General features: G+C 41.3%; 2 protein-coding genes across 3 annotated transcripts; one reads left to right on the forward strand and one right to left on the reverse strand.

Annotated features, from left to right (window-relative positions):
- Nucleotides 1–371: 371 nt before the first annotated feature.
- LOC131689177 (serine-rich adhesin for platelets-like) lies at nt 372–27,757 on the reverse strand. Of its 2 annotated transcripts, none has more exons than XM_058974082.1 (4): nt 27,172–27,757; nt 4,982–5,262; nt 3,671–4,917; nt 372–3,299 (listed from the first exon to the last, which is right to left on the reverse strand). In XM_058974082.1, the coding sequence occupies exons 2-4, from the start codon at nt 5,073–5,075 to the stop codon at nt 1,299–1,301; spliced, it is 3,342 nt and encodes a 1,113-aa protein (XP_058830065.1). In that variant the 5' UTR covers nt 5,076–5,262; nt 27,172–27,757; the 3' UTR covers nt 372–1,298. The 2 variants fall into 2 exon arrangements, with proteins under 2 accessions (XP_058830065.1, XP_058830067.1); XM_058974084.1 differs by lacking the exon at nt 27,172–27,757 and adding an exon at nt 25,941–26,043.
- Nucleotides 22,444–24,309, forward strand: LOC131687924 (uncharacterized). The gene has a single exon (XM_058972020.1). It carries the CDS (start codon nt 22,444–22,446, stop codon nt 24,307–24,309), a length of 1,866 nt encoding a protein of 621 aa, XP_058828003.1.
- Nucleotides 27,758–27,956: the final 199 nt, after the last annotated feature.

Consider the following 27,956-nt stretch of genomic DNA (forward strand, 5'->3'; position numbering starts at 1 on the left):
CGAATTGAAATTCGTGCACACATGTTGAGGTTTTGGTTTCGTTTATCGTGTGAGCAAAATCAGAACCGCACACGGTGCACTCGTTTACACGTGTTAAGATTTTGAGAACTGTACCGGTGCATGTGGGCACCGGTTGGTTTTCTTACCCACCTATGAATAGAATCCAATGTTTTCATCTTACCTTTTAAACCATTGCCAATGATGGGAGATAGTAGACGCTGCTCTAATTAATGAGTTCTAAGTGGGATACAGAAACTAGATGAATTGGACCCTGTGATTCTCAATGCACTGATAACTGAAAGAATCAAATTAAGGTGTTCGGAAAATTTGTCATGCTAGAGCATTTGATACTTGTGATAATTTTTAACGTATCTGTATTTGGACTCATTACAAAAAGAGACAAAAATTTTCAGCTTGATTTCTTTGTCGTACATAGTTTAAGTCTTGTCAGCAATTTTGTGAGTAGATAATTCTATAACGTGAACGACAGTAGTACACTCGTTTAGTAATCGACCGAAATGATGAACATGTTTAGCCGTTTTCTTCGTTTTCTACTACGAGAGCTTCTTTGTTCATCCTACATACTTTTTTATTCGACTTTTAGCCTTCTTGTACTCGATACCATAAAATATACAATTAGATTATATTGATTACAGTTTTAAAGATATTTAAGGGAACTGCTCACAAACAAGCGTAACGAGCAGTACATCTATGTAGTTGCAAGGGACGTTTGAATGAGGGACCTTTCTTATCAAACTTGCACACAAACAGCAAATAAATACAAAGTCAATGTTACATTTGGGTTTAAAAATTATAGTTTTCCGATATCATAATTCTACTTTTCTGTCAAAAACAAAGTCATAGATAAATGTGCTTTGCCTGGCACATGCTATAAATTTTACAAATGATACAACAAAGATTTAAAAAGATACATTCGACTGAATCAAAAACGATCCCAAGAACGTCCCTGAAGTGACAATACATCTACTGCAGTTTGGTTCAATATAATCCTGATTATTTATACATATGTATAATACGTAAAGACAAACATTACTATTTTTCAGTCCTTTTAATTCCCTTTTTTTACGCCCATCGGCCAGAACAGCGGAGACCGGAGGAACGCTGTAAGCGCATCAGCTTCTAAAGCAGTAGCAGCAGCGGCAACCTATGGTTTTTGCGAAGGGGATCTAAGCGTCTACAGAAGTGTGTCAGTGAGTGAATGCTTCCGGATCTTTTCTCTACTCGCTGTCGTCGGTGTCGCCTTCGAAGCCGTCGAGATTGTAGATCCTTATCACTAATTATAATACTTTTGGCTTCACTTTTCCGCTGCCCTGTAGCAACATTTGCGGTGGGGCGGTAGAATTCTGTAGATTGTTGATTATTTTGAGTCGCTTGTTGGACAGCGAAGTTAGCGATGAAGCGGGTCGCTTAAGGCTGGAAGAAGCCGGTCCGATACCGCCAGTTGAGTGGTGGCTACCGGAGTGTTGCTGCTGCTGTTGCATTGAGCATATGAGGTTCTTAAAGTACGCGTTACTTAGCAAACAAGAAGTCTTTTCAGTTTGTTTCTTGACCGAAGCCTGTGGCAGTATCAGTCGTCGTTGGCCACGATTAACATAACCGGAGCGGTTACCAACTGGAGAACTCGAGAGTCCGAGGCCATTATTTGTGTCCTTGCTTTTGCTCATTCCGGAAATGGGAGATAGTAGGTCACCGGAACGTGCACTTGAACTGTTGAAATTTAACGCACTTCGAGGTCCGCCAATCGGCGATAACTGTGAATTTAGTGATTTGGCTAGATTGTTTGATTCGCTCACAAGATTTTTGCGTATGTTCAATAATTTTCGATTCATGACAAAGCCCCCACCGAGCTTACGCAGCTGGAAGTTATTCACATGCAGTGGCTTTGGTAAGTTGCTGTACCACATCTTAACTCCGCGAAATTCATCAATCTGGGCTTGATATAAAAGGTTAGCCTGCTGCTGCTGCTGGCGCTCTTTTATGAACTCATCGTCGACATTTCGCAACAGATTTAGTTTGGATATATCCACAGGTGTGTTGACGGTTAGCAAATCGAGATCGGATTTAAGTGCCACATTCTCGATAAAATGTTGATCGACCAGAGATTGAGAAATCGACGAAAGCTGAGTGGGAGTTAGAATTATTGAATCAGCCAAGTCTGCTTGCAGCTGAGGCAATACCAAAGGATTGGCGGCAGCCGGAAGCAAATTGATGGTCGGAACGATATCATCGATACTCTCCGCTAAATCAGTTTGTAAGGCCTGGTCAGTAATATGTTCAGCGTTCTGTAGATTTTGTGCCAGTGTTTGAATCGTATAATTAATTTGATCGTTGTAGTTCGAAATCAGTGCATGTTCACTCAATTCTTGCCCCGCTGTTGCGGTTATGTATTGATTCGGATCATGGAGTTCAGTGCCGTCTGCAGTTTGCACCAGCGGAATTTGGTTGATCAGCTCTGCCGGAATAAATTGCCCAGTTCTTGTTAAGTCTGCCTCTTCTGTGGAACCATCCGCAGTTGTGATATCACCTGCGTGCATCGTGACGGTTGCTCCTCCGTCGAGTGTTGCCGTGGTAGTAGTTGCAGCAGGATCGTCGCTACCGGCATTCACGTTGACCAGAGTAGTTCCGGAAATATTCATGGAAGATATCACAGATAGTGGAACAGTCACGGTCAATTGTTCTTGCATCAGATTTGCGGTAAATTGCTGAATGGATTCTTCCGGCGTTTCATTTTCACTTGTAGGATGCAACGTTCCAGACACGGAAAGCTTCAGTAGGTTTGTACTAGGGTCCATAACGATGGTTGCATCGGAAAGGACTGTATTAGGATTCTCTTCAACAAAATGCTGTGCTAGGAGTTCCGCCGCTACTGGAATGGTAATATGTTGTTCCCTCTGGGACTTGCCGCGCGACTGTATGCTAGGTTTTAGATCAGAACTCGAAAGTGATGGCGCCGAAGATTGCAGTTGTTCTGATTGATAGTTGATACCCTTCGATTGATTGGAGGATCTTTGCTTGTGTTTTGATCGCTCGTTCTTCGATTCAGATGATTTTGTCGAAGCCGGAGAGGACACCAAATTTGAGCTGCTGGGCGCCTTAAGGTTGCCGGGAGTTGACGGGGCACTTTCATTACGTGGACTAGATTTCTCAGGTGTGAAGGGAAGATGAGCGGCTTCCGACAACGTAGTGAATTCGTCTCCGGTAGCTATAACTGCGTTTCGTCCACGATCCGCGTCAAAGCCTGATGATGAGTTACTGGATGATTCCGCATCGACGTAACTCTGGAATACACATAACAAAATATGCTATTAGTACTCAATTGCAGAATGTGTTTTGACGTTCGATAAATTTCTAAAAGTATTTGTCAGTGTAAGTTTTAAGCACAAATCGATAGACTCTAAAAGATGCTGAACAATTATTGGACGATGTGCTCTATGATTGATTGTAAACTGCTCAATAATTATTCACCTTTGTTTCTCAATTTTAAGGAATTCTTATTTTTCAGTAAAGGAAACTTTGTTCAGTAAATTGGGTTTTTGCAGATAAGAAAATGACAAACAAAATGATATGTTTTCAATAACTTCAGTTTGATGGAAAAAAATCTTTCCCCGATTCTAGTACAAAATATTGGTTTGTCCCAGTGATTACTTACCTCGTCTTTGCCAGCCTTTGTCTTTTGTTCTGCCAGTATTTTCTCAAAGTTCTTGCTTCTTCCTTGAACCGCTCTTCTCATCGAAATGGAATGAGTTTTGCAGCTGAGTGTGCGCGTACAGCGACGCTTACCGTCGCTAGACATCACACCACAATGCCTATCCGGGTCATATTCCCGCCGGTCGCTTTTCCTATCGCTGGAAGACTGCAGTTTGCTACTGGCAGGGATAGAAGTGCTACTACTGCTACTACTACTGCTGCTGCTGCTACTACCGCCATTGCCACTGGTCGTACTGGACGACGATGATGACGAAGATGATGAAGAAGATGAGGATGACGATGAAGAAGAAGCGGATGATGCAAGCTTCGAGCTGCTCCGCTTTCCCCCCTTTCCCGAAGGCGACATGTTGTTAATGTTGTGAAAAGAAGGACTGTCACTGCTCACACCGGATGAGGTAGAAGAGAATGATGTTTTCTTGTCTAGTACGCCACTAAGTGTGGTCGAATGAGAGGAAGCAGATTCGTGTTTTTGTTGTTGATCCCGGGAACTGGGAACTGTGTTGCTAGATTCAGTCGGTGGGTTAGACTCATGTGTGGACGTTTTGGAACTGCTACCACTCGAACTGGACGATTTTCCGTTGTGGTGCGAGGAACTGTATGATGAAGATACACTCTTGCCATTTTTGCTTTTGACCTTAGAACTTGGATTACTGCTACGAGCTTTCAATGGCGTGTTGTCCAAATCTTCGTGTTTGGAAGTACCGCTAGACGACTGATGAGACTTCTCTGATCTACTGGAATCGCTAGAATTGGTAGCGGTTCTTTGTATGTTCTCACCATGCGTATGGTGATCTCGACTGTTGTAGGATACTGGCACAGTCGAAGACAAGCTCTTCGAAGCATGACTGTAGTAGGAATGGTGACGGTTACTCATGTGCTTTTGAAGGCCCTGCGGTTTAACCACGCTGCCACAAATATCACAGATTACGGCATAGAACAGATCGGTCTCGGGACACAGTCCGTAAAGGCCCATATCAGACTTATCCAGTCTCATCACACTACTCTTGTGACGACCGGGGACTCCGCTTCGAGCGGAGTTACTGCCCGCGCTCGCTGTAAGCGATAACGAAGACGATGCAATTGAGGTCGAGAAATGTTTGCTAGAGTTTTTGTGGTGCCCCCCATGACCCTTTAAGGATTTCCGATGCTCAGCTGTCAGCTCACTTATCGGAACGTCTTCATCGTCGGCTGGAAAGAATAAACATAATAAATTTTAGTTTTTTTTTGGATTTTCTGATAGCAGTTAAATTACAGTTCAATCCGGTTAGCTTGCTTGAAAGTTCCGCGAAACATTTCCACTTTTGGCCTTTTAGTTTGGCCAAACTAATGGTGTCCCGGCTGCTCATTGTCTTCGTCGGATATCCTGTAGATGGCACCACAGGTCTTAAATTCCTTCTGACTCGCAAAAAAGTTGGCCTGGTTCTTAGAGCTTGTAGGTTTGATGTAACTGGGTGCTATTAATCAAAACTCCTAGATACCGTTGTGGTTGTATCTAGGCTTCTGTTGAGTTATTGGCAATGCACGTTGTAGGCCCTGTAAGAAATATAAATTAAAATATCTGTTAGTGACTGACTGACGTAATAGGTTCATTATGTAAAAGGTAAATGTGTGAAAAATTGTTCCTATTTTTTAAGGGTCAATCGATGTAGACTGGTATGGTTACAGATATAATTACATTTCACAGTGTTTTAAAACGTCGTTTTCGTGCTCGAAACTAATAGCGTCTAAACCGTTAGCTTTAGGAGTATAGTTTGTTCGGAGAAGTTCTTGCATTTATTATTGCGCATCTACAGAAGATTCTATCACATTCGCCCGAAAGCCATTTACCCGAATGACATTTGCCCGAATGTTACATAAACCCGAATGTCATTCACCTGAATGCCACGAACACCCGAAAGACATTCGCCCGAATTCCATATACCCGAAAAACATCGTAATGTCAATCGTAAAAATTTAATTTACTAAGCTGAAATACAAATTTTATAACATCTGATGCTATGAATAAATTAACACTAAAGCTATACCAGTCAAATAGGGCTTTTCTCTTCAAGCTGCAACTGCTTCAACACATCATAGAATGTAGGATTGCCACGGCTTAACAAACCGTTCCATTTATTGTGGCAGCCTTCCACATTATTGGTGGTCCTAGGAATCTTTTTCGATATATTTTCGAAAACTGACCACGAAGCGAGTGGAAAGAGCGGTCATCGAGAAACTTTTTGTTAGCTTCCTTCCTACCGAAAATACAATTTTTACTAATGTAATCCAAAAAATCGTCGAGAACCTTTGGACAACTTTTGCTCAATTCTTCGAGTGCTATTGGAATACCTTGATGGGGCCAGAAAGCCAAGGCAACAACTTGTTTGTAAATGAGTTGTATTCGGTGAGCTTCCGAACATTTTGTCTGATGACCAAGTTGTTTGAAAAAAACTTTGGTTTAGATGGAAAAATCATCCGTGGAGGGTAGCAACGTTTATCACAGCTGGCTCGAAATCCAATATTATGTAGAGAGCTATTTATATTGATTCAAGAAATTGGTCTGGTTTTGAAAGAAGGAATCAACCCTTATGTTCGAGTAAACCGGGCAGATGAGTGAATCAACAGTTTCCTTGCAAACTTATTTGGCATGCAGATCCAAGGATTGGTTCACGTTTGAAAGAAGCAATCAACCCCTAATTGTAGGAAAAGAGCTGCTCATGTTTAAAATAAGGAATCAATTCCTAAGATTCAAAGAACTGCTCATATTTAAAGAAGGAATCAACCCACATGTTTCAGTAAACCAAGCATACCAATGGATCACAGGTTTGCTGAGGAAGGACTTCCGCTTCGGTTCCTCGACCTCGGCAATTGTGACAAAACCACATCACACTAGCTTCGCCACATAACCTTTATGAGCTACTATTTACTAACGGCGTTATGCCAAATGGACCTCCACCCTGCATGATATAATTACTAATTTAATTAATTTAACTTGTTAACGGAACATCTTAGTATATAGGGGAACATGGGGAGACTTGACCAAGCGCAAAATTCTATTTTTGGCTATGGCGTCTTCTATTCGATCCTTAATTTTTTTCCAAAAATATTTTTATACTTGTTTCGATCCCTTAAGGTAATTTTAAAAGTTTGGAATGAGAAATCCTTGCCTTACAGAAAATATTACGTGATTAATAAATTTGCATTAAATTATGTAATTTTTTATAAAACTTTGTATGGACATATCTACTCGACTACTAATTACTATTAATGTACTAATATACCATCTTAATCCATGTGAGGCAGTGAAATGATTTTACATAAATTGGAACATTGGAATAGGTATTACTAGAATTTGAATGACATTGAACGCAATAACTAATGTTGGGGAGACTTGACCAAGATTTTATGGGGAGACTTGACCAAGTGGCAATTAGCTGAAGAAAGATACAAAATTCCTGATATTTATTATGCTTTGGTATCTACTGTTAATGTTAATCACGCCATAAAAAAATCTCACCTCAAACATTAGTCTTTATATTTTAGTATTAGTAAGCAAAGTTAGCAATAGTAGGACTGATTTCGTGATGTGTGAACATGCAATGCAAGCAGTACAGTTAATCCTTACAAAGAAATGCATTTAAAAAATCGAAATTTAGCAAATGCAACCCTTTTATATTTTCTACTGCTACCTGAAGATCTCGACAATATGAAAAAAATAATTACAGTATGTTTTATGTCATTATTTTTTGTCATGATTTTTCAAAATTCTCTTGGTCAAGTCTCCTCGCAGTGGGGAGACTTGACCAAAAAAAAACTATCTCAGAAAAACTTTTGTAAATTTTCAAAAAATAAATTAAAAATTCTGCAAAAAATCATGAAGACGCACAATAACTTTGCACAATATATCTCAATGACTTTTGAGAGATTGAAGGCCTTTTTAGAGATTTATGTAGTTTTAGCTGAAAACCTGGTCAAGTCTCCCCATGTTCCCCTATTTACCTAGATTGATGATGTTTCCGAAAGATTTCTTGGTCCGATTTATCACGAGATTCCATCGCTCGAGCTGACAACTGCGCCCTATATGCACCAGCTTGCACCTGAAGAGCATTTGTGGCTTTGGCAACGGAACCTCGGCGGCGTCGGATAGTACACCGAAAAGCGATGTAGCGTAGCCACATTGATCAGTGTTCGGTTGACTAATGTAGCTACGTCACATCGCTTTCTGGTGCACTGTCCGACTTCGCTGCTGCTCAGTCGGCTTTAAACTAGCGATAACCCCTATGTACGAGTAAACCGGGCAAACGAGAGGATCACAGGTTTGCTTATAACTCTGGTGACGGGTGTATTCAACGCCTCGTACAACGGAAACTCATCGGCTTTGCGCCGCTTCGGATTCTTGGCCTCGGATGTGCGACCAAGTCGCATCACGTTAGCTCCGCTGCATAAGCTCACTTTTTAGTGTTTAGTTTATCAAACTTTGGTTAATTATTTCACATTTCCGCTCTCGTATTTGTTTTTTTTAGATTAAAATGCCCTTCTGGCAAAAAACCGCATTTAAATCAGACCTCTATCACTAGACAATTACCGATTTTATATTATGCTTGAGTGAATGTGGTATTCGGGATAATGACAGTCGGGCGAGTGGTCCATTCGGGTTAATGACATTCCGGTAAATGGTCCTATCTGGTAAATGGTTTTCGGGCGAACGTCATTCGGGTAAATGACTTTCGGGCGAATGTCATTCGGGCGAATGTGATAGAAACCTACAGAAATATATTGTTCAGTGATTAAATCACCTATACGAACTATATTTTTTGAAATAATTAAGATGGAAAATTTGTGTCTTCGGCAAAGTTGTAGGTAATATTAATGGAAAAGAAATACTGAAGACACCATATAACTAACTTTCGAGTTGTGGAATATGTTATATGGAAGACCCCTTAACATTAGTTTTTTCATGATAACTTTTTTAGTTATTCTCTTACGCTCTTGGAATCTTCCACAAAGTTGTTTGCGGTGTCGAATCACATATCGTTACGCAACAAAGTGTCTTCCTATCCTATGTGTATTTAAAAAGACATTCAAAATTTTTCGATATTGAATAATCCGTTAAGGACCAGAAAGGAGCACACAACACTATAAAATGCTGAAATTAACACCTTTTTACTTTCATATAGTGGCTGACTCGATTCTCCCCGTGTGTAATGTTCGAAACAAAATGTCATCGCAGGGGTATTTAATGAAAAATTCAAGAGCACTGTGACAAGGATGCCCATCTTTTCATGGTAAATTACATATAACACATTCATCGATAATATGTATGTGGTTTTCTTTCAAAAATCGAAGGGTAAATTTAATGTTAATATTTTCCTTTTAAATTCGACGTCATTGTAGTTCAGCTTTTACTCCCGATGATTACTGAGTGTTTTCTGTAGTGTATAAGCCTCTACTGTAAACACCCACAGTAGAACACGGTTGTCAATTAATAGAATTTCCAAGTAAATATATGAACTGGAGTCGACTGTTTCCAATTTTTGGGTAAGGTGTATGGCTTTGCAGACTAATTTTTAAGAAAAAAAACAAACTATTTTGTCTTCATCCGACGTTTCGGTCCGTTTGGGACCTTTTTCAAGGATTCGTTAATTGTTGTTTTGTTGTCAGATCTGTTGTTGTACAATCCATTGTTGTATAACAACAGATCTGACAACAAAGCAACAATTATCGAATCCTTGAAAAAGGTCCCAAACGGACCGAAACGTCGGATGAAGACAAAATAGTTTGTTTTTTGCTTAAAAATTAGACTGCAAAGCCATACACCTAACCCCAAGTAAATATATCAAATGCATCAGTGACAGAAAATGAAAAACATAAAGGTTGCTTGCAGGGATACCAGGTTTGCAAATATGTCCGTAAATCTGCAGATTTTTAAATTTTACTAAAGTTTTTTTCAAACTGCAAACATTTCGCAAATATTTAAATTCTTTGCAGATTTTTGTAGACTTCATGATATAGATGACAAATTCTGGGAAGTAATATGTATTGGGATATTAGACCAGGTTTCGTAGACGGAGTACAATTTTGGGGTGTGTTCCGATCTACTGTTGTCTGGATGATAGCTACGCGTTTCCGAACCACCGCATGTTAGTTCCATCGAGGCTTTCGAAGCATCGAGGCCCACCCGCACTATATTTAGAATATACGGTAAGTTTAACGCGAGTAGTCTAGAGCAAGGTTTCAATAGCCTACCATCCGCCAGCATCTATTTTAACCCACCTAGTCACCTCATCAGCTGCAGTAGAGCGAAAATTTTCCACATAAAATCTAGCTAAGACAAAAATACGCAACAGATTTCTTACAAGCACTATACACGGAAAAGAATGCGTAAAAAGGTATAAGAACGAAAACGGTTTTGTTGATGTTATTGTTGGCGGAGGAACTCGAACTGGGACGATACTTTTCCTTCCCTCTAGTTCCAGGCCAAAAACCTCTGAAGCTTGCCCCCGGAATATTCTTCCTCGATGTAATAGGTCTGCCTGCGATGTGAGATGATCACGGAGGCAGCACCGACTAGCATGGAACAAATCGCAAACCAACAAAATCCACAAATGTTGTGTTTAAATCGTATACATATACTCTGCACCTCATGACATCACATGTATGGATTAACTACTCCTAGCATCTCCTACGCTCTTCTTACTCTTTGCTCTCTCTCTCTCTCTCTCTCTCTCTCTCTCTCTCTCTCTCTCTCTCTCTTACGTGCTAAAATCTTCCTTTCTTTTGACACTACTTATGAATCCGCATCATGCTTGCTTCTGGCACACTGTCCAGGATTTCATCCTACTTGCATCTTTCATCACCAACATAATTGACGCATGTCCGCAGAAGCTCTAACCGTGCCGTATTTGACCATATGGACGGTCCCTTGCTTGACCTCTTTGGTCGATGGAAGTGATGACCACCGAACGCCTCGTCCTTCCAAAAATGCAAATCTGAGAAAACGGCCCTAAAAGCCATCCAAGTTAGCCTTTTCTTGCATAATGTTTCAGCATTGCGATAACCCTTTCCACGGCTGTCTTCACGAGATGGGCGATTGTATTTTTCCTTATTAACCGGTCAAAACCGCTACGTTCCCTCTTGGTGTACCGCTGTGCTTTTGCTAAAATTTGGCATCATTAGACCAGATTCTCGCATTGGGTTTTTATCAACCCAGGGACAACTTGACAGAAAGTACTTGTTTCATATATGTACCACCGATTTGATGGTGGCGCTAGTATGCCTTCTCTGTACGAGTACCACGAACAACGAAACGAAAAAGTTTCAAGAAAAAAGCGTGTTTCGTTACGTGTGTTATGAACGCCGTCAATGCAACTAGAACAACATTCAGAAAAAGCGTATTCCAAAATGCGGATAAAGTAAACTATTATTAGAGAATTAATTTATCCCTAACTAGAAACCGTCAGCGAAGTTAAATAAATCTAAATTTAGCTGGTATTCATTGTTTTTAGCAACCGGCTTTCTTTCTTCCTAAAAATGTTTTGGTTTTCTTGTTGTGTGAAGTTTGTAATCGGTAAACCATTTTTGTGCTTTTTTCACGAGGTATATAAATGAAAAACATTTTGGCCAATGGAAGTAAATCACCAAGCTTAACAATTCGTGAACCTACTACATCTTGTTTCAAGTTTGTAAAGAACGTCAAGAATTCTAGTATTTGGACCGGGAAAATAAACATATTGTAGGATTTTCTACACATTTAGCAAAATTGGTTTTGAATAGAATTTGTGTGCTTTTATCAGAATTCTGGCAGCAAACCGGTAGTGCTCGGTTTCAGCAAGAATGCTACCAGGAATGTACAATATTGTTCGACTCCTGCCAGAGGTTTGTTCGACTTTTGCAATAATTCTGTCCGGAAGATATTGCGATGGTTTTGGTACGGATCTCTTCAGAATTATTCTGTTATTTTACTCGGCTCCCGTCTGATAGAAACCTAACGGAGGATTTCATGCCTGGGGAGATATTGATTCGATCCGGAAGATTTTCGGAAATTCCAATATAAGTGGATGTGGCTTGATTTTTAATGCCATCTTCTTGTATTGCCGAAAATCGATTTATTTTATTTTGGATTTTTAAAATTCAAAATGGAATCTATGTTTCTGTTTATGTATGAAGGAATGAGGATAGTTTGTCATTTAAACAGCGAAATAAATTTGATGGTAGAAATGCTTAAATTGGGTATTTTTCACAGATATGGAAAATAATAAATGGGATGCACTTTTTTCAAATTTTGCTTCATTCGAGCCGCCATGACAACACCAAATCACCACAAAATTTGCTTATGAGTTCAGTATATGGGAACTGTCAAGTTGTCCCCGGGCTGGTTTTTATCTGGTTACCTGACTTCTGCCTGGCCTTTGTGCAGGCAATAGTGAGTTGCCAATGTGCTTTCCGCTCCGTGTACCAGCTTTTCCGTCTTTTGCGCTTTTTCTGCCTGACGAATCAGCGCGAAGCTACTTTTCGACTGCACGGATCTAAGGCGATGAGCCTATTTTCACCATACTAAGCAAGGTGCTTCACTAATTCGATAATTTCTTGCCTTACAATTAATGGAATGCGTAAAAATTGACATCAACCGCTTTGCTTCGTTGTTAAGAACCAATATAATAACACAAATGCGTTGAAAACAGTAAAATTCTCGTGTTTGAGCACAATGAAAACTCGAATCGAGTGCCCCTATTGTTGCGCTACCATTTGACTCAATGCGTTGAACAAAGATGGCAGACACTGCTCTAACCAACGGTTTCAAATGGGTAGGGTGATAATAGAAACATGGTGCAAATAGGCTCATCACCCTATCACAATGGCGAATCTGATGACTGGCCTTTTCAGCGTTTTGATTGTTTTGTGCGAGAGAGATCAAACTTGTGTCATTTCCGTCTCCAGTAGTTCTGACTTCGTGTGGAGAGATGTGCGTGTGCAAGATAGTGTCAAGATAGTGCTGCCGTGATGCCAGAGTGTCTGGTTTTCTATCAACTAACTCTAATTTCTTTAGGTGTACGTATATACTCTCTCTTATAATCCGTCGGTAAACATTATTCTTCTAACAAACGTTACTCGTCGCCAGAGTGGAACCAGCCTTTCTCCGGATCAAAACTCAGCAACGCTCTTATCCAGGGACGAGAGAAAGCTACTGGTATTGACAACATCGGGTACTAGCTGCTCAGGAACCTGCCACCACACGGAAAAAGAGCTCTCCTTTAGTGCTACAACCGCATCTGGGAGTGCGGGCACCTCTAAAATTTATGGCAAACGGCGCGGGTGGCCCTGTTACCTAAAAAGGCTCAGGGTACTTGCGCGGCCAGACTTCCGGCCCACCAGTTTACTTCTCTGCATTGATAAAACCTTTGAGCGAATGCACTGTGGCATGTGGCCAAAAATCGAAAATTGCAGCATCTCCAGTTTAACTAAACTGAATGCTTATATATACTCCCGGAGTATCTCGAAAATATATTTAACTTAACTGTGTAATATGGATGTCTAAAGATAAAAATTGAGAAAATTAGACATTAGCCTGGTTCAATTTTTGACTATTAGCTCCACCAGACTATACTGATTCCTTTTAAGGTCTTTAGTAATAGGGATCTTTAGGGGTGTGCGGGTTAAGGCATATTCTGATGCAGATTAGTACCGTGAGTTAATATCTCAGTCCTTTTTCAATTTTTTGGACCGAAACTATTAAAAAAAACATTTTTTAGTTTGTTTCCTTTTAGGACAATAACACATCCAAACCCATGCGACTTGCACGACCCTATAGGTTGCCTTATCAGATCTACCATAGTTTGCAGATGAAACTTGAGATGGCAGGTTGCTAGCGGATTGATAAAGTACCAGATCATGCTGTGTGGGGTGCTGTCCCGGTTAACAATGAGGCGAACCAAAGAGAATAGGGAAAGAGACGAATAGTGTGAAGCCAAAAATACCTTATTGAGCAGACCAATCGTGCAATGTAAATAAACATTACTCATGCCTGAGTTGGAGGAGATAAGTATTGTAAATCTATCAAAAAAGAAATTTGAATTTTCGTCAGAATTTAGTGCAATCGTGATTGTAAGGTGCATTCTAGAGTCTATGTATGAGTAAAAACAAGCTTTAGAATTATTTCATCTCTTTGTTTCAAAATGCACATCGTTTGATAAACAAATCCAACGATCGACAAAAGGTTTGTTTTCAAAATATAATAGGAGTCATTTAAAGTGCTGCCTTTGGAAACGGTTGCCAAATTCTAGTGTTGAAATCATCGTAAAGGGAGTGTTGCCGTTTTGACTGATTTTCACTCTGCGTCTCTTTCACTATTCTCTTTGAGGCGAACGAGATATTTGCAGATACGTCATTTAGTAGGACAACTGTCAGTTTGTTGGTTGAGTTTAATTTGGTTTTTTTAAATTTAAAAATCATAAAAGAATAATTAAGGTTTAAGAATGATATGAGTGTAGTCGTAAGGACACCCGCTACCAATACATATGAAAAACTGGCACAATTTTTTCAAATTAAAGATCCCTATTGTGCAAATTTTGGTGCCGATCGGTTGTGTCTACGGACCGTCTAAAAATTTCAAATTCTATGTGGAAATTAGTGTGGAAAATCGGGTCAATTTGAAAATAAATTCTTAAAAGACATCACCTCATCAATCAATTATCATTAGCACTATATATTTCTAAAGGTAATCTACTAAACACATTCGTGGAACATGGTAGGTTTTTGAAAATTCTCTGAGAAAAGTTATTAACTAAAGAAGCAGCATGACTTCATAACAAGTGGATTTTATTATTAATCATAGCAGCCCTGTTTGATTGTGCCATGCCGTCTTAAAGTGGGCAACCTCAATCGGCTTATGGTTTTCCACCTATAAAAGCTTCTAAACCCACCTTTGCTTCACATTCCACCTAGCCATTGATAGCCTGATCCAAATAGCCGATTCTCCAATAACATACAAAAAGGAACCGATCATCCTTCGATTTACACTGGACCGGAAAACTTCTTTTGCCCCTCACTTTCGGAGGGCGAAGACCGAATGCACCAACTGCAAAAAACTGATACAAACCATATGTGCCCGGAATAGGAAGTAAAGCACTGATCCATAGCCGGATACATTATGGAATCGAGATCACCGGAAAAAACACAAGAATACTTGCCTGTCTGCACCGCATATGACCCGTCCTTGAAAGGCCCAACTTTCCCACATGTCAAATATTTCTGTCCCAAACACTTCGGGCCGAGGTGCCCCCGAAATTGTACGGTGCTGCGATGATTCTCGAATTTATACGGACGTATTGAAGGACGGTGAAGTAGGAGTCGGAGTCAGAAACGACGGAACAGGCTTATCTCCGTCTTCCACCAGAGTATTTTCGGTATTTTCCGCCGAAACCGCAGCCATCGCTCTGACATTGTCTCAAAAGCCAGAAGAAACTGCAACCACGATATTCACGGATTCCCTTTGGGTACTTCATGCGCTTGAGAGTGGTCAGCTTCGATACCCCTTAATCCAGCTAATAAAGATCGAAGCCGATTCCCTCGCCACACTTTGTTGGGTCCCCGGACACTGTGGCATACAGGGGAACGCTGAAGCAGACTTCCTGGCAGCACGCGATCGGAGAGCCAGAAGAACCCTCACCAAGGAAGTACCAGCCGCGGACATCATCCAGCATTTCACAGAGGCCCCCAACAACATCGTCGGTCAAAGGCGAGCGTCCCGGGGACACCTGTAGAAAATTAAGGGGCTTCCTGTCAAATGGGACGACCGACAGGACTGGAAGGAACAGAAAGTCATCTCAGTGGAGCTTCTAATCTCCAATTTCTTAGAGATCCAGGACCTCTGGATAAGGCACGACATCCGACTCTATGTTGAAAATTAAGCGTTTGAGATGCTCAGATTGGCATCAAAATAATCGAATGTTTAGTAAGCTGTGTTATATTTGTTAACATACAAATATGTTTCATTATTAAATTGAAACATTTATAGCTCTCCCACAAAAATTTGGCCATCCAGACATCTAGCCAAACATGTCAAATGGTCCTAAGTGAAAATGACAGTTTCTCTTTCTTTACTTTCTCTTTCGCTAATAACTCGTCCGTTTATACGTTTGTTCATTAACTCTTAGCATAATATGCTAAATCAGCGTTTTTCGATATATTATGATACAATATTGAAAAGTTTTATGCTGACGCCATAATAACCGAAAGAGAAAGTAAACAAAGAGAGTCTCTCATTTGCACTTAGGACCATTTGACATGTTTGTCGAGAATTCCAGATTTTTTAAAAAACTATTGCAGATTTTTATGGAAAAACACTTGCCATCCCTGCTGTGGCAGCACAGTAATTTTACAATAAAGTCTAATGTTTTGCTACAATACAAAAACAATTAACTTCTACGGTTCTACAGGAAATTTTAATGCAAAATCGAATGGATGCTGTAAAACACACACACGTTCATTTGCGTACTCGACGAACTGAATCGAATGGTATATGATACTTGGCAGTCCGGGCCTCGGTTGATTTTGAGAGCAATTGGTCGGTGAGTCGGACCGGACTAAGTGACAAGTTATTGATTTCGACAAAAACGAGTTTAAAGTTTGAATCGCAGTATCCTTTACATTATAAATGAAATTATATTTTTGTCATAACTGTTGCTTATTGTTACATATTTCAAGTCTGGCAAAAGTCGAATGTAGCCGAAGACATTCTTTATCCAGTGCTATCATTATCACATTTTTTATGTTTTTGGTGTGCGCAGTGCCGCCGATTTTGGGTAAAAACAGGCACCCTGACTATTTGCCTGAAATCGACGACGCGGCGCTGTTGTAGATTTCTATCTAGGTATGCATTTCTCGTGTGTTACACGTTCAGTTCGCGCCGTTAATGTTGGGTGTGAAGGTCTTCTTGAGAACATGATAAGATTAATTTTGATGTTTGGTTCGCGTGCTGTACCGGTGAACTCTGGATAAACATGTGAAAAGGGCTTATTGTAAATGAGAGCCTCTCGGTGTTTACTTTCTCTTTCGATTATCATGCCGTCATCATAAAACCTCCAACATTTTTTCAATAAATATCAAAAGACTGATGTCGTCTAGCACTGAGTGCATATAGGGAGAATGACGACACTGTCAAAATTGGAACAATGATTATTTGTCGGTGTCATTCCAAACGAGTCGAATCCTAGGGGCAGATCACTCTAGAAATGAAATTTGCATCAAATTATAAAAAAATGCATTTAATTTCCATTTTTGCATCAACTTTGCACTCCCTCGCAGAAAAATTTGTTTAACAAACGTCCTACGCTGATTCACTTTGTTCGACGTTTTGTTGAATGTAGGACGTTTTTTGTAGGGTTTTGACGTCTTACACGCAACGCAAAATACATTATGAATTTCTATTTTGATGGAAAGAAATGCATTTAATTTAGCTGATTTTTAAAAATGCATCACAAGTGATCTGCCCCTAGGTCGAATCCATGTATTTTGAGAGGTCGTTTGTTCCAAAGGCCTTAGTATAAAGGTACGCAAAGAGTGTGCAGAAAGTGAAGCCGAAAAAAGCCTACCTATCGAGCAAAATTAGAATCCAACTTTGCTGCAGAGGTATCACAGATGGATTCCAATTGGGCTCGATAGGTAGACTTTCTTTGACTTCACTCTTTGCGCAACTGTTCTCTATAGACTGTGGTTTGTTCGTTTGGAATATCACTGACATATAATTATGACAGTTGTCTTTACTCTCCTTACATACACTCTGGTCTAGCATATAGACTTATCGAGCTGGGTTGGTATTGTGCTGCTTTGACGTTTAAATTGGGAGGGAAATAAAACTTTTGCACGGCGAATTTGGAGGCAAACAAACCACTTCTGGGCCTGAGGGGAGGGCGGTAGTATAAAAATGCGAGATTTCAGTGTGCGTATTTTAAACGTCAGATATCTCAATTATGCTAAGAGTTAAGGAGCAAACGTAAAAGCAGCCTAGTTATTGACGGAAGAGAAAGTAAACACAGAGAGGCACTCATCTGCGATATGCCCTTTTCACTAGAGCACTCTAGTTAGAGTGTGGCCAAAACGAGTTTGACGTATCGAAACGAGCGGAAATCTGACGTATTTCTATTGTGAATATGTCAAATTCCATGTTTCCTTTGGATACGTCATGGCCTTATGGCCACACTCTAACTGAGTGCTCTCCTTTTCACATGTTTATCCAGAACTGATGGATCGTGTAAATGGCACTTTATGCACGAACTGTACAATACTGTATGTTGATTGCGCCACATCGTCTAACGAGCCCCACAGTCCCCTTCAGCGACGAACGATCGCAGACTCACTCCCTTCGTCCGATCAGAGGATTGTCAAGTGACAATAAGAAATGAAGGTCACACATCAATATTAATTCCTTTGAGATAGGCAGCAGTCATTTCCTCGTGAGACATATAGTCGAGCAAATCATTAAGTACACGATTTCATGAAAAATTAAATTAATCGTTTGTTCCTCGGATTCTTATATCGAAATTTGCGCTTGTAGGTATAAAAAAAAAATTGAATTGTACAAAAATACATATATATCGTTTTAGAATACCTTTAGATACAAAAATACCAGCGAATGCACTCAATCAGCATTCCCTACATAACCTCTTAATTTCCCATACGGTAAGAATTTTTGAACTTAAAAGTAGATTGAAATCTGAGATTAAATATAATGCAGGTTAATCAGCTATACAACGCTGCTGGCAAATTAGTTTATAAATAACCCTAGTCGTACGACTTGATGCTGAGACGAGATCTTCGACTAATTAATAGTTGCGCGATAGCATAACGAATAGCGAATTCACTAAACGTAAGCTTATATTCAATATTCGTTAATCAATTTACTTATAGTTGTTTTACAATTTAAGGAATTTTGTAACTTGCTATTTGGATTAATCATTGGAATAAAGTTCACAAAATCGGACGAATTTTCTCTGCTATCGGCAACATTTTTACAAAATTCGTTTATATTGGAGTTAAACGATGTCGACCAGAGCGTCTAAAGCAGGATCCGGCATGACTTTGGCTAGTGTCCAGGGAGCTGGTGCGAATCCTGGCGAACCGCGGCCCACCCGTAAAGATCATAGCTGTGGTTTGTGTGATCAACGCGATAATTCTCGAATGGTCCAGTGCGACAGTTGCGATCGGTGGTATCACTTCAGGTGCGTTGAAGTGTCTTCAAGTATTGCTGATGTGGACTGGAACTGTCCATTTTGCGATGTCGCTAACAAATCAAGACTACAGGCCCCCACAAACGACACCAATAAACCATTGGACCATCAGAATCAACCCCCACTCGACACTAGGTCGGTACGCTCACGAACGTCTAACAGTGTCTGTAGAAGCGAGTCTAAGAGGAAGGTGGCCTTGCAACTAAGGAAACTAGAAGAGGCTAAAGCTATAGAACAGCGATACTTGGATAAGAAGTACGAGATCTTGAGCGAGTTTGGAAGTGATGTGTCATTGGAAGAGGACGAAATTGAATCACTCCCCGATTCCATGACGAAAATTGAAAAATGGATAGAGAGCACAAATCATATCGGAGAAAGAGACGATTCCGGTTTACCTGTCGAAGGGAACGAAGGATCTATAAAGCATAACGTCAATCACGATGGATGCGATGAACCGCGTTCTAGGCTGCCCGGCCGTTCATCCCGGCATCATCCGCGACTACCTGTCTCAGATCAACATGGCAGGCTAGCCAGACGACGAATCAATCAAAGATCCAATCTTCCGCTCGACTTCAACCCGGACCTAGGATCAACACCGAATGAAATGAACAGAATAAATCCGTCCGGCGAAGAGACTATTTGCATCCTAAACCGAAGCCAGTTAGCAGCACGACAGGCAGTGTCAAAGGACTTGCCAGATTTTTGTGGAAATCCAGAAGACTGGCCCCTTTTCTACTCAATGTTCAACACGTCAACTCAGATGTGTGGTTTTTCGAACGAAGAAAATATGCTCCGCCTTCGAAAGTGCCTGAAAGCAAAAGCGCTGGAAGCGGTTAGATGTCGACTGCTGCATCCTTCGAACGTCGCTGGTGTTATCTCGACGCTAAAAATGTTATACGGCAGACCAGAAACGATCATCCAGGCAATCGTTCGAAAGGTTCGAAGTCTTCCGTCACCCCGTATTGAGAACTTGGAAACCTTGGTTAACTTCTCACTCACCGTGGAAAATCTGTGCGCTACAATTCAAGCATGCGAAGTTGATGACTTTGTGTACAATGCGCTCAGGTACGAACTAGTCGAGCGGTTACCAGCGTCTCTGAAGCTCGACTGGGCAAAGGCCTCCCGAGGAAATCTAACACCAACTCTTCTGGACTTTAGTTCCTGGCTATACACAATAGCGGAAGACGCAAGTGTGGTAATGATGTCTGAGGAAAACGATACGAAATTTCGTGTCAAGAAGAACGGATATCTTAATGTTCATTTTGATGCCGAAGAAAATCGACCAGCTGCCACAATAGTGACCAATCAACCATCAATGAAGACCTGCGTCGTGTGCAAAGGAGATTGTCTATCTATAGCTAAGTGCAAGCGGTTTGTAGAATTCAGCTATAACTCGAGGTGGGCAACAATAAAGGAGTTGAAACTGTGCCGAAAGTGCCTTCGACGACACAACGGGCCATGAAACCAGCAAAGGCAGTGCGGTACAAACGGATGTACCTTTCTGCATCATCCCCTCCTCCACAGTAACGGTAAACCGGAAGTCGAAGTTGAGTCTACAAGCTCTAACACCGCTTCTAACTCCGGAGTGAACTTCGAGCATACGTGTAATTTGCACCAAGGACAGAGCAGTGAAATTTTGTTCAGATTTATACCCGTAATCTTATATGGACCGTCAAAATCAGTACTTGCCTACGCGTTTATAGACGATGGATCCGAGCTCACCCTTTTAGAAAAAAGCCTTGCTGACGAATTAGGAGTCAATGGACCGTCAGCATCGCTTTGTCTTAAATGGACCGGAGAAACCAGACGAACCGAAACTTCCTCTCAACGGGTCAGTATGCAAATCTCTGGATCAAAGCAGCTAACAAAAAGATTCGAACTGACAAATGTGCGAACAGTGCAACAATTGCAACTCCGACCGCAAACAATGATCGTTTCAGAATTGCAAAAACGATTCCGCCACTTAGCAGGACTTCCAATTGAATCTTACCAAGATGCCCGTCCACGGATTCTAATAGGCGTGGACCATGCCAAGCTTGGGCACGTCATGAGAAGCCGCGAAGGGAAACTAGGAGAACCAATCGCCGTGAAGATGCGCCTTGGATGGACCGTCTATGGATGCATGACGAATGATACTCCTCTAGAACACACGGTCAACTATCACGTCCCGGATATCTGCCCGTGTAATCAAGAAGGCGATGACCGTCTTCATAGGGCGATGAAAGAATATTTCTCTCTAGATGCCATGGGCATCATCAGTCCAGCTAAATCGCTTCTGTCGGCAGACGATCAACGAGCCCACCATTTGCTGGATACGCTAACTGAGCGAAAAGGACAACGGTACGAGTCAGGCCTCCTTTGGAAATATGACAACGCGAGACTGCCTGATAGTCGCCCAATGGCACTAAGACGTTGGGAATGTTTGGAACGTTGAATGAAAAACGATAAATTGCTTAGCGACGTTCTGAACGCAAAAATAGACGATTATTTATCGAAGGGCTACATCCGAAAGCTCACCGAGGAAGAGTTGAGTGATCAGCGACCCAGAACATGGTATCTTCCGGTGTTCCCAGTATCAAATCCAAACAAACCGGAGAAAACGAGATTGGTGTGGGATGGAGCCGCATCAGCTCATAGAGTGTCTCTCAATTCGGTATTACTAAAAGGTCCGGATCTTCTTACACCGCTATTAGACGTTTTGATTCGATTTAGGGAATACCGAACAGCTGTGTGCGGCGATATACGCGAAATGTATCACCAGATTCTCATGAAGGAAGATGATCAGAACAGTCAGCGCTTCTACTGGGGATCTAAGGACGGGAGCACGGAGCCTACCGTCTACACCATGCAAGTGATGACGTTCGGAGCTTGCTGCTCACCCAGCGTAGCTCAATACGTGAAAAACAAAAACGCAGAGCTCTACAGACGCCAATATCCATCCGCAGTACAAGCTATCATAAAACAGCACTATGTTGATGACATGCTTGTCAGTGTGGAGTCTGAAGAAGAAGCAGCAACACTTGCTCAAAACGTCAAGTGGATCCATGGGAAGGGCGGATTCGAAATGAGAAACTGGCTATCGAATTCGACAGCTGTACTGACCAAACTGGGCGTGAATACTGCAGGCGAGAGGAGCTTGGATGTTGGATCGGAGACACTCACAGAGAAAATTCTCGGAATGTGGTGGGGCACTGTGAAAGACTGTTTCACCTTCAAAGTATCTGCTAGGAATGATAAGGGGCTACTGTCCGGGCATCGTCGGCCAACCAAACGTGAAGTCCTTCGGACCTTGATGATGGTGTTTGATCCGCTAGGACTCATAGCACATTTCCTGATGTTTCTCAAGGTGCTGCTGCAGGAGATCTGGCGGTCTGGAATTGGGTGGGACGAGGAAATCAATGATCAATAGTTTAAAAAGTGGCTGCAATGGGTGAAAGTGCTACCGAAGGTCGAGAACGTGGAAATTTCTCGCTGCTATCGAATCCTTACGTCCGTGGGAGCAGAAATTCAAATGCATACGTTTGTTGACGCTAGCGAAAATGGTTTCGCTGCTGCTGTGTACCTGAGATATAAAGAAGGAAATTCCATTGAATGTACCCTGGTATGCGCAAAAACAAGGGTTGCTCCGTTAAAATTTTTGTCCATTCCACGTTCGGAACTGCAGGCAGCCGTGCTGGGTGTTAGGTTGGCCAATACTGTTCAGAGAGCGCTTACAGTCAAAGTGCATCAACGGTTCTTCTATACGGACGCAAAAGACGTATACTGTTGGCTGAATTCAGATCATCGAAGATACAGTCAGTTTGTGGCTGTAAGAGTCAGCGAAATTCTTGAAAGTACAGAGACGCACGAATGGTTTTGGATACCCTCAAATGCTAACGTTGCTGACGAGGGAACTAAGTGGAAGGACATCCCCAAGCTTAACCCTACTGGCCGGTGGTATCGTAGTCTTGAGTTCCTGTGGAAACCGCAACAGGATTGGCCGCTGGCATCGCGAAATATTGGTACGACGGACGAAGAACTTCGATCTCATTTACTGGTTCATACCGCTGTACTACCATCAGTCATACCGATAGAAAAATTTTCATGCTGGAAAAAATTGCTCCGTTGCACCGGCATGGTTCTCCGATACGTTAACAACTTAAGGCGCAAAATGGGAAATGAGCCTATCCTCAGTGGACCACTAACACGCAACGAGCTGGTTCAAGCTGAGAGCTATCTGCATCGTATAGCTCAAGGAGATTATTACGCGGACGAGATAGCTGTGCTGATGCTGAACCGTGAAATGCGGAGCCAAGAAAGATCAATCCCGAAAAGCAGTTCAGTTTATCGGCTCTGTCCCTTCTTGGATGAGAATAACGTGCTCAGAGTTCGAGGTCGCACTTCCGCCTGCAAGCTGATTGACCAAGATGCAGCAAACCCTATCATTCTACCCCGCGATCACCATATAACTATATTAATAGTGAGAAATCACCATCAACGGTTCCATCATCAAAACCACGAAATAACGGTCAACGAGCTACGACAACGCTTCTCCATTGCACGGCTAAAAGCTGTATACAAAAAGGTTCGAGCAGACTGTCAACAATGCAAAATCGACTGCGCAGCTCCGCGTGCACCAGCAATGGCAGATCTACCTGCAACACGCCTTGCTGCATATTGTCGACCATTCACATACATAGGAGTGGACTATTTCGGACCATTCACTGTATCTATCGGTCGTCGTACGGAAAAAAGGTGGGGTGTGCTTGCGACGTGCCTTACAACTCGTGCTATACATCTGCAAATCGCTCACACGCTGTCCACAGACTCTTGTATCGTGGCCTTACGTAACATAATGGCTAGAAGAGGAGTGCCAGCGGTTATTTGGAGTGACCGGGGTACCAACTTCCAAGGTACTGATAAAGAACTCCAATCAGTGCTCCGAAACATCGATCAAGATCGGCTCATGGCGGAATTCATTTCAACGTACACCGAATGGCGCTTCAACCCACCTGCATCACCACACATGGGGGGAGCATGGGAGCGACTTATCAGGACCGTAAAGCAAAATTTGTCGAAGATAGCATCCTCTAGAGTGACGACTGTTGAAGTGCTGGAAAATGCTCTAGCCGAAGTAGAAAATATTGTCAACTCCAGACCGTTGACAAATATTCCTATCGACGATGACAATTCTCCCGTGCTAACGCCCAATCACTTCTTGATCGGTTCGTCTAATGGCTTGAAGCCATGGGTACCCTTCGACGACAGTCCGATGGGCCTACGAAGTAACTGGAAACTTTCCCAGGCTATGGCCAACTCGTTTTGGAGACAATGGCTTCGAGACTACTTGCCAACGATTACGCCAAATGGTTCACTAACACGAAGCCTGTTGAAGTAAATGACATCGTCATCATTACGGACCCACGGATGCCACGTAACTGTTGGCCGAAAGGAAAAGTTATAGCGACTAAACCCGGACCTGATGGGCAAGTGCGGTCAGCGACAGTGCAAACCATCAGCGGCATCTACGAAAGACCAGCAGTGAAGCTCGCGGTGCTAGACGTTGGCGTTAATAGTAATGCACCTCGGATGAATCCATCGGGCATTCCGGGAGGGAGTGTTGATTGCGCCACATCGTCTAACGAGCCCCACAGTCCCCTTCAGCGACGAACGATCGCAGACTCACTCCCTTCGTCCGATCAGAGGATTGTCAAGTGACAATAAGAAATGAAGGTCACACATCAATATTAATTCCTTTGAGATAGGCAGCAGTCATTTCCTCGTGAGACATATAGTCGAGCAAATCATTAAGTACACGATTTCATGAAAAATTAAATTAATCGTTTGTTCCTCGGATTCTTATATCGAAATTTGCGCTTGTAGGTATAAAAAAAATTGAATTGTACAAAAATACATATATATCGTTTTAGAATACCTTTAGATACAAAAATACCAGCGAATGCACTCAATCAGCATTCCCTACATAACCTCTTAATTTCCCATACGGTAAGAATTTTTGAACTTAAAAGTAGATTGAAATCTGAGATTAAATATAATGCAGGTTAATCAGCTATACAACGCTGCTGGCAAATTAGTTTATAAATAACCCTAGTCGTACGACTTGATGCTGAGACGAGATCTTCGACTAATTAATAGTTGCGCGATAGCATAACGAATAGCGAATTCACTAAACGTAAGCTTATATTCAATATTCGTTAATCAATTTACTTATAGTTGTTTTACAATTTAAGGAATTTTGTAACTTGCTATTTGGATTAATCATTGGAATAAAGTTCACAAAATCGGACGAATTTTCTCTGCTATCGGCAACACTGTACATTTGGTTGGTGTGACTTTTTGAAATGTTCTCCGCGAAATACTTGTCAAATGCTTTTGTCGGTCTTTTGCTTTTCATTGATACTGGTATTGATGTCCTGCCATCTCAATTTTACGAGCAGTTGTCGTGTACGGAAGGAGAGATTCCGAATAATGTTAACGCATGCAATGTGTAGACATCGTAAATTCGTAATAACAGGCATTATCACAGTTAACATACTCATCGATACATGATTATGGCAATTGTTACTGTACACGGGTACCTAGTGCCAACCACTTTCACAATGACGTTTTGGCTATATTACACTACGCAACACATTAACTGTCGGTCATTCCTCTTTAAAATGCTAACTCAATTTCTACTGCAGAAAAATACTGTATTTATAGATGAAGAACTTTCAATAAAAGTTACAAACTTACTAATCATAATGTGCACTTGTAGATAACACTGTAGAGTATTTATATCCTTTCCGTTCTTCATTAGTTCGCCTTGCATTTTCAAGGTTTCTGCAAATGCCCCATCCCAAATTGAATGTACCCTTGTCAAAGTTCTCTCAATCTTGAGAGTATCCACTCGGTACCACACCGCTTTACCAAAATTGGAATATAATAAAGAACTAGATCAATCTCGAAAGTGACACTGTATCGCATGACAAGAGTGATCTTTTACTGTAATATTTTGACAATAATTACCTGCAATCCATAATGTGCAGATGCACTTAATTTTTTCAGGGTAGGAAATTTCCTTGACACTATAACACAACTTGTGCGAACTGTAGCCTAAGTGACCCCAACACGCACTAGTATTTCATCTACACGTGACCAGTGTTGCTGGTCAGTCCGGCAACTTTTTTAATCGGAGTTTACATGTAAAAATCGCAATAAAAGTGCGTTTACATGGGATCGTCTTGGTAGAGACAGCACTTACAATCATGTACTGTAGGAAACAAGTACCCTGAAATGATTCAAGTTAAAAGCTAACGGTAATCAAAGAAACACACAGACTTCATGGGGTGCACTAGCTGTCTTATGTTAAATCACCAATCTAGTATGTCAGCCAACTGGTTCATTAATCGGGCAAATGGCAGAAGAAAGTAGTCTTGCAGCCTTGCAGGATTTAGTTCTTATTTAGGTATTTTACTGCCATGGTTAAACTCACTTTTTAAACAGTTCACAATTATGTATTCAGAAAATTTCTGAAGCTGGAATCATCTGCCCAAAGAACAGCACAAGAAATTTTATGCAAACAATACCAGTAAAGAAAGATCACAAAAATGCGAGAATTTTATATTTTTTTCGTTTTTAAATTGTTGCTTCCCTGTGTTGTACAGTAAGAAACTTATTATTCCTACTACTAAGCGAGTGCAGTTAGTATTAGGCCTGTCCAGCTGCGTGGGTGTTGTGCCGTTTTGACGTTTGAATTGGGAATGGGAGGCAAACAAACCGTTTATAGGACGAGGAGGTAAACAAACCGCTTCTGGATTTGAGGGGAGGGCGGCAGTATAAAAATGCAACATTTAAAACGTCAAATATCGCAATTAGGTTTACACCAACCTACAATAACCTCATAAAATCTGCGACCTCACCGTAAAGTATCCAATTCAAGTTTACAATAACAAGACGAATAAGCCCGTGATGAATTAAGCGCATGTTTGACAATCCTCGCAGGTTTGTTTACTTTACGTTACGTTGGATTAAGTGCGCCAGATGTTGTATCATTCGTATCTAAGCTATCTAAGTAGTTTCTGTGTTAACCATCCATGGAAAATTGTCAAACTAAGCTCATTCGGTTCATTTTGAGAAGTTATGTTAGGTTGATTTAAAACCTAATTCTGTATTTGCATGACATCTACCTTTTCTAGGTAAGCAAACAAAATTACTTTGAAGAAAAAATTTTCTTTGAAATCTTTTTATTTTTGCTTACCTCGCAAACCTGGCAGCACGGTATGTTTTCTATCTTCACGCACACCTTTGCGATACCGCTATCAATGGGTTTCTCGATGAATGAATGTATGTACTATCGTGTACTCTGATGCTCGGTCTAACGGGAGTTGCTAGTGTATATGTGTCTAGTAGCCGCTCTTCGGCGGTGTTTGTTTTGGTTTGTCTCTTTCAATAGCGTCTTCTCAACTAGCTTGACGTTTGCTCCACAACTGTCAGCTGTTGACACGTTACTTCTCTTTTCCTCTGATTATGAATTCGAACCTTGTCGTCTTCTATCTCTGCCCAGCAGATTATATTTTCTCCTTTTTTATCTCGCAAAGCAAGCACACACACAAGCCTTGTAAAGTAATTATGCACCTTTTTCTCCTGAACGCGCTGTCAGCGAGTTTTGCGTTAAGAAAAATTTTGTTTTTTGCACCCGTCTAGTATATTCCTGTGCGTTTGGTGAACTATATTAATTACCGAACTAAGGCTCAGCCGTTTGAAGACAATTGGGGCTCTGTAAAGTGCTTTACAGCTTATTCGCGATCGCGAGAGCACAAAGCCACCTCACACGCGACAGAAGAACAACCCCGGACTGATTTTTTCATTAATCGGGGGGTACACCAATGTTTCAAGGCAGAAAATTATAGCATTTCTGAAAAATAAATTGTACAGAGCGGGTTAAAATTTTATGTACGTATGCGCAAAAACAAAAAAAAATCGCTTTGATTTCTCGAATAATTTTGCTGGCAAGTCAAAATACATATTGGAGAGAAATAGCGG

The sequence above is a fragment of the Topomyia yanbarensis genome, chromosome 3, assembly GCF_030247195.1.
Source record: "Topomyia yanbarensis strain Yona2022 chromosome 3, ASM3024719v1, whole genome shotgun sequence".
Classification (NCBI taxonomy): domain Eukaryota; kingdom Metazoa; phylum Arthropoda; class Insecta; order Diptera; family Culicidae; genus Topomyia; species Topomyia yanbarensis.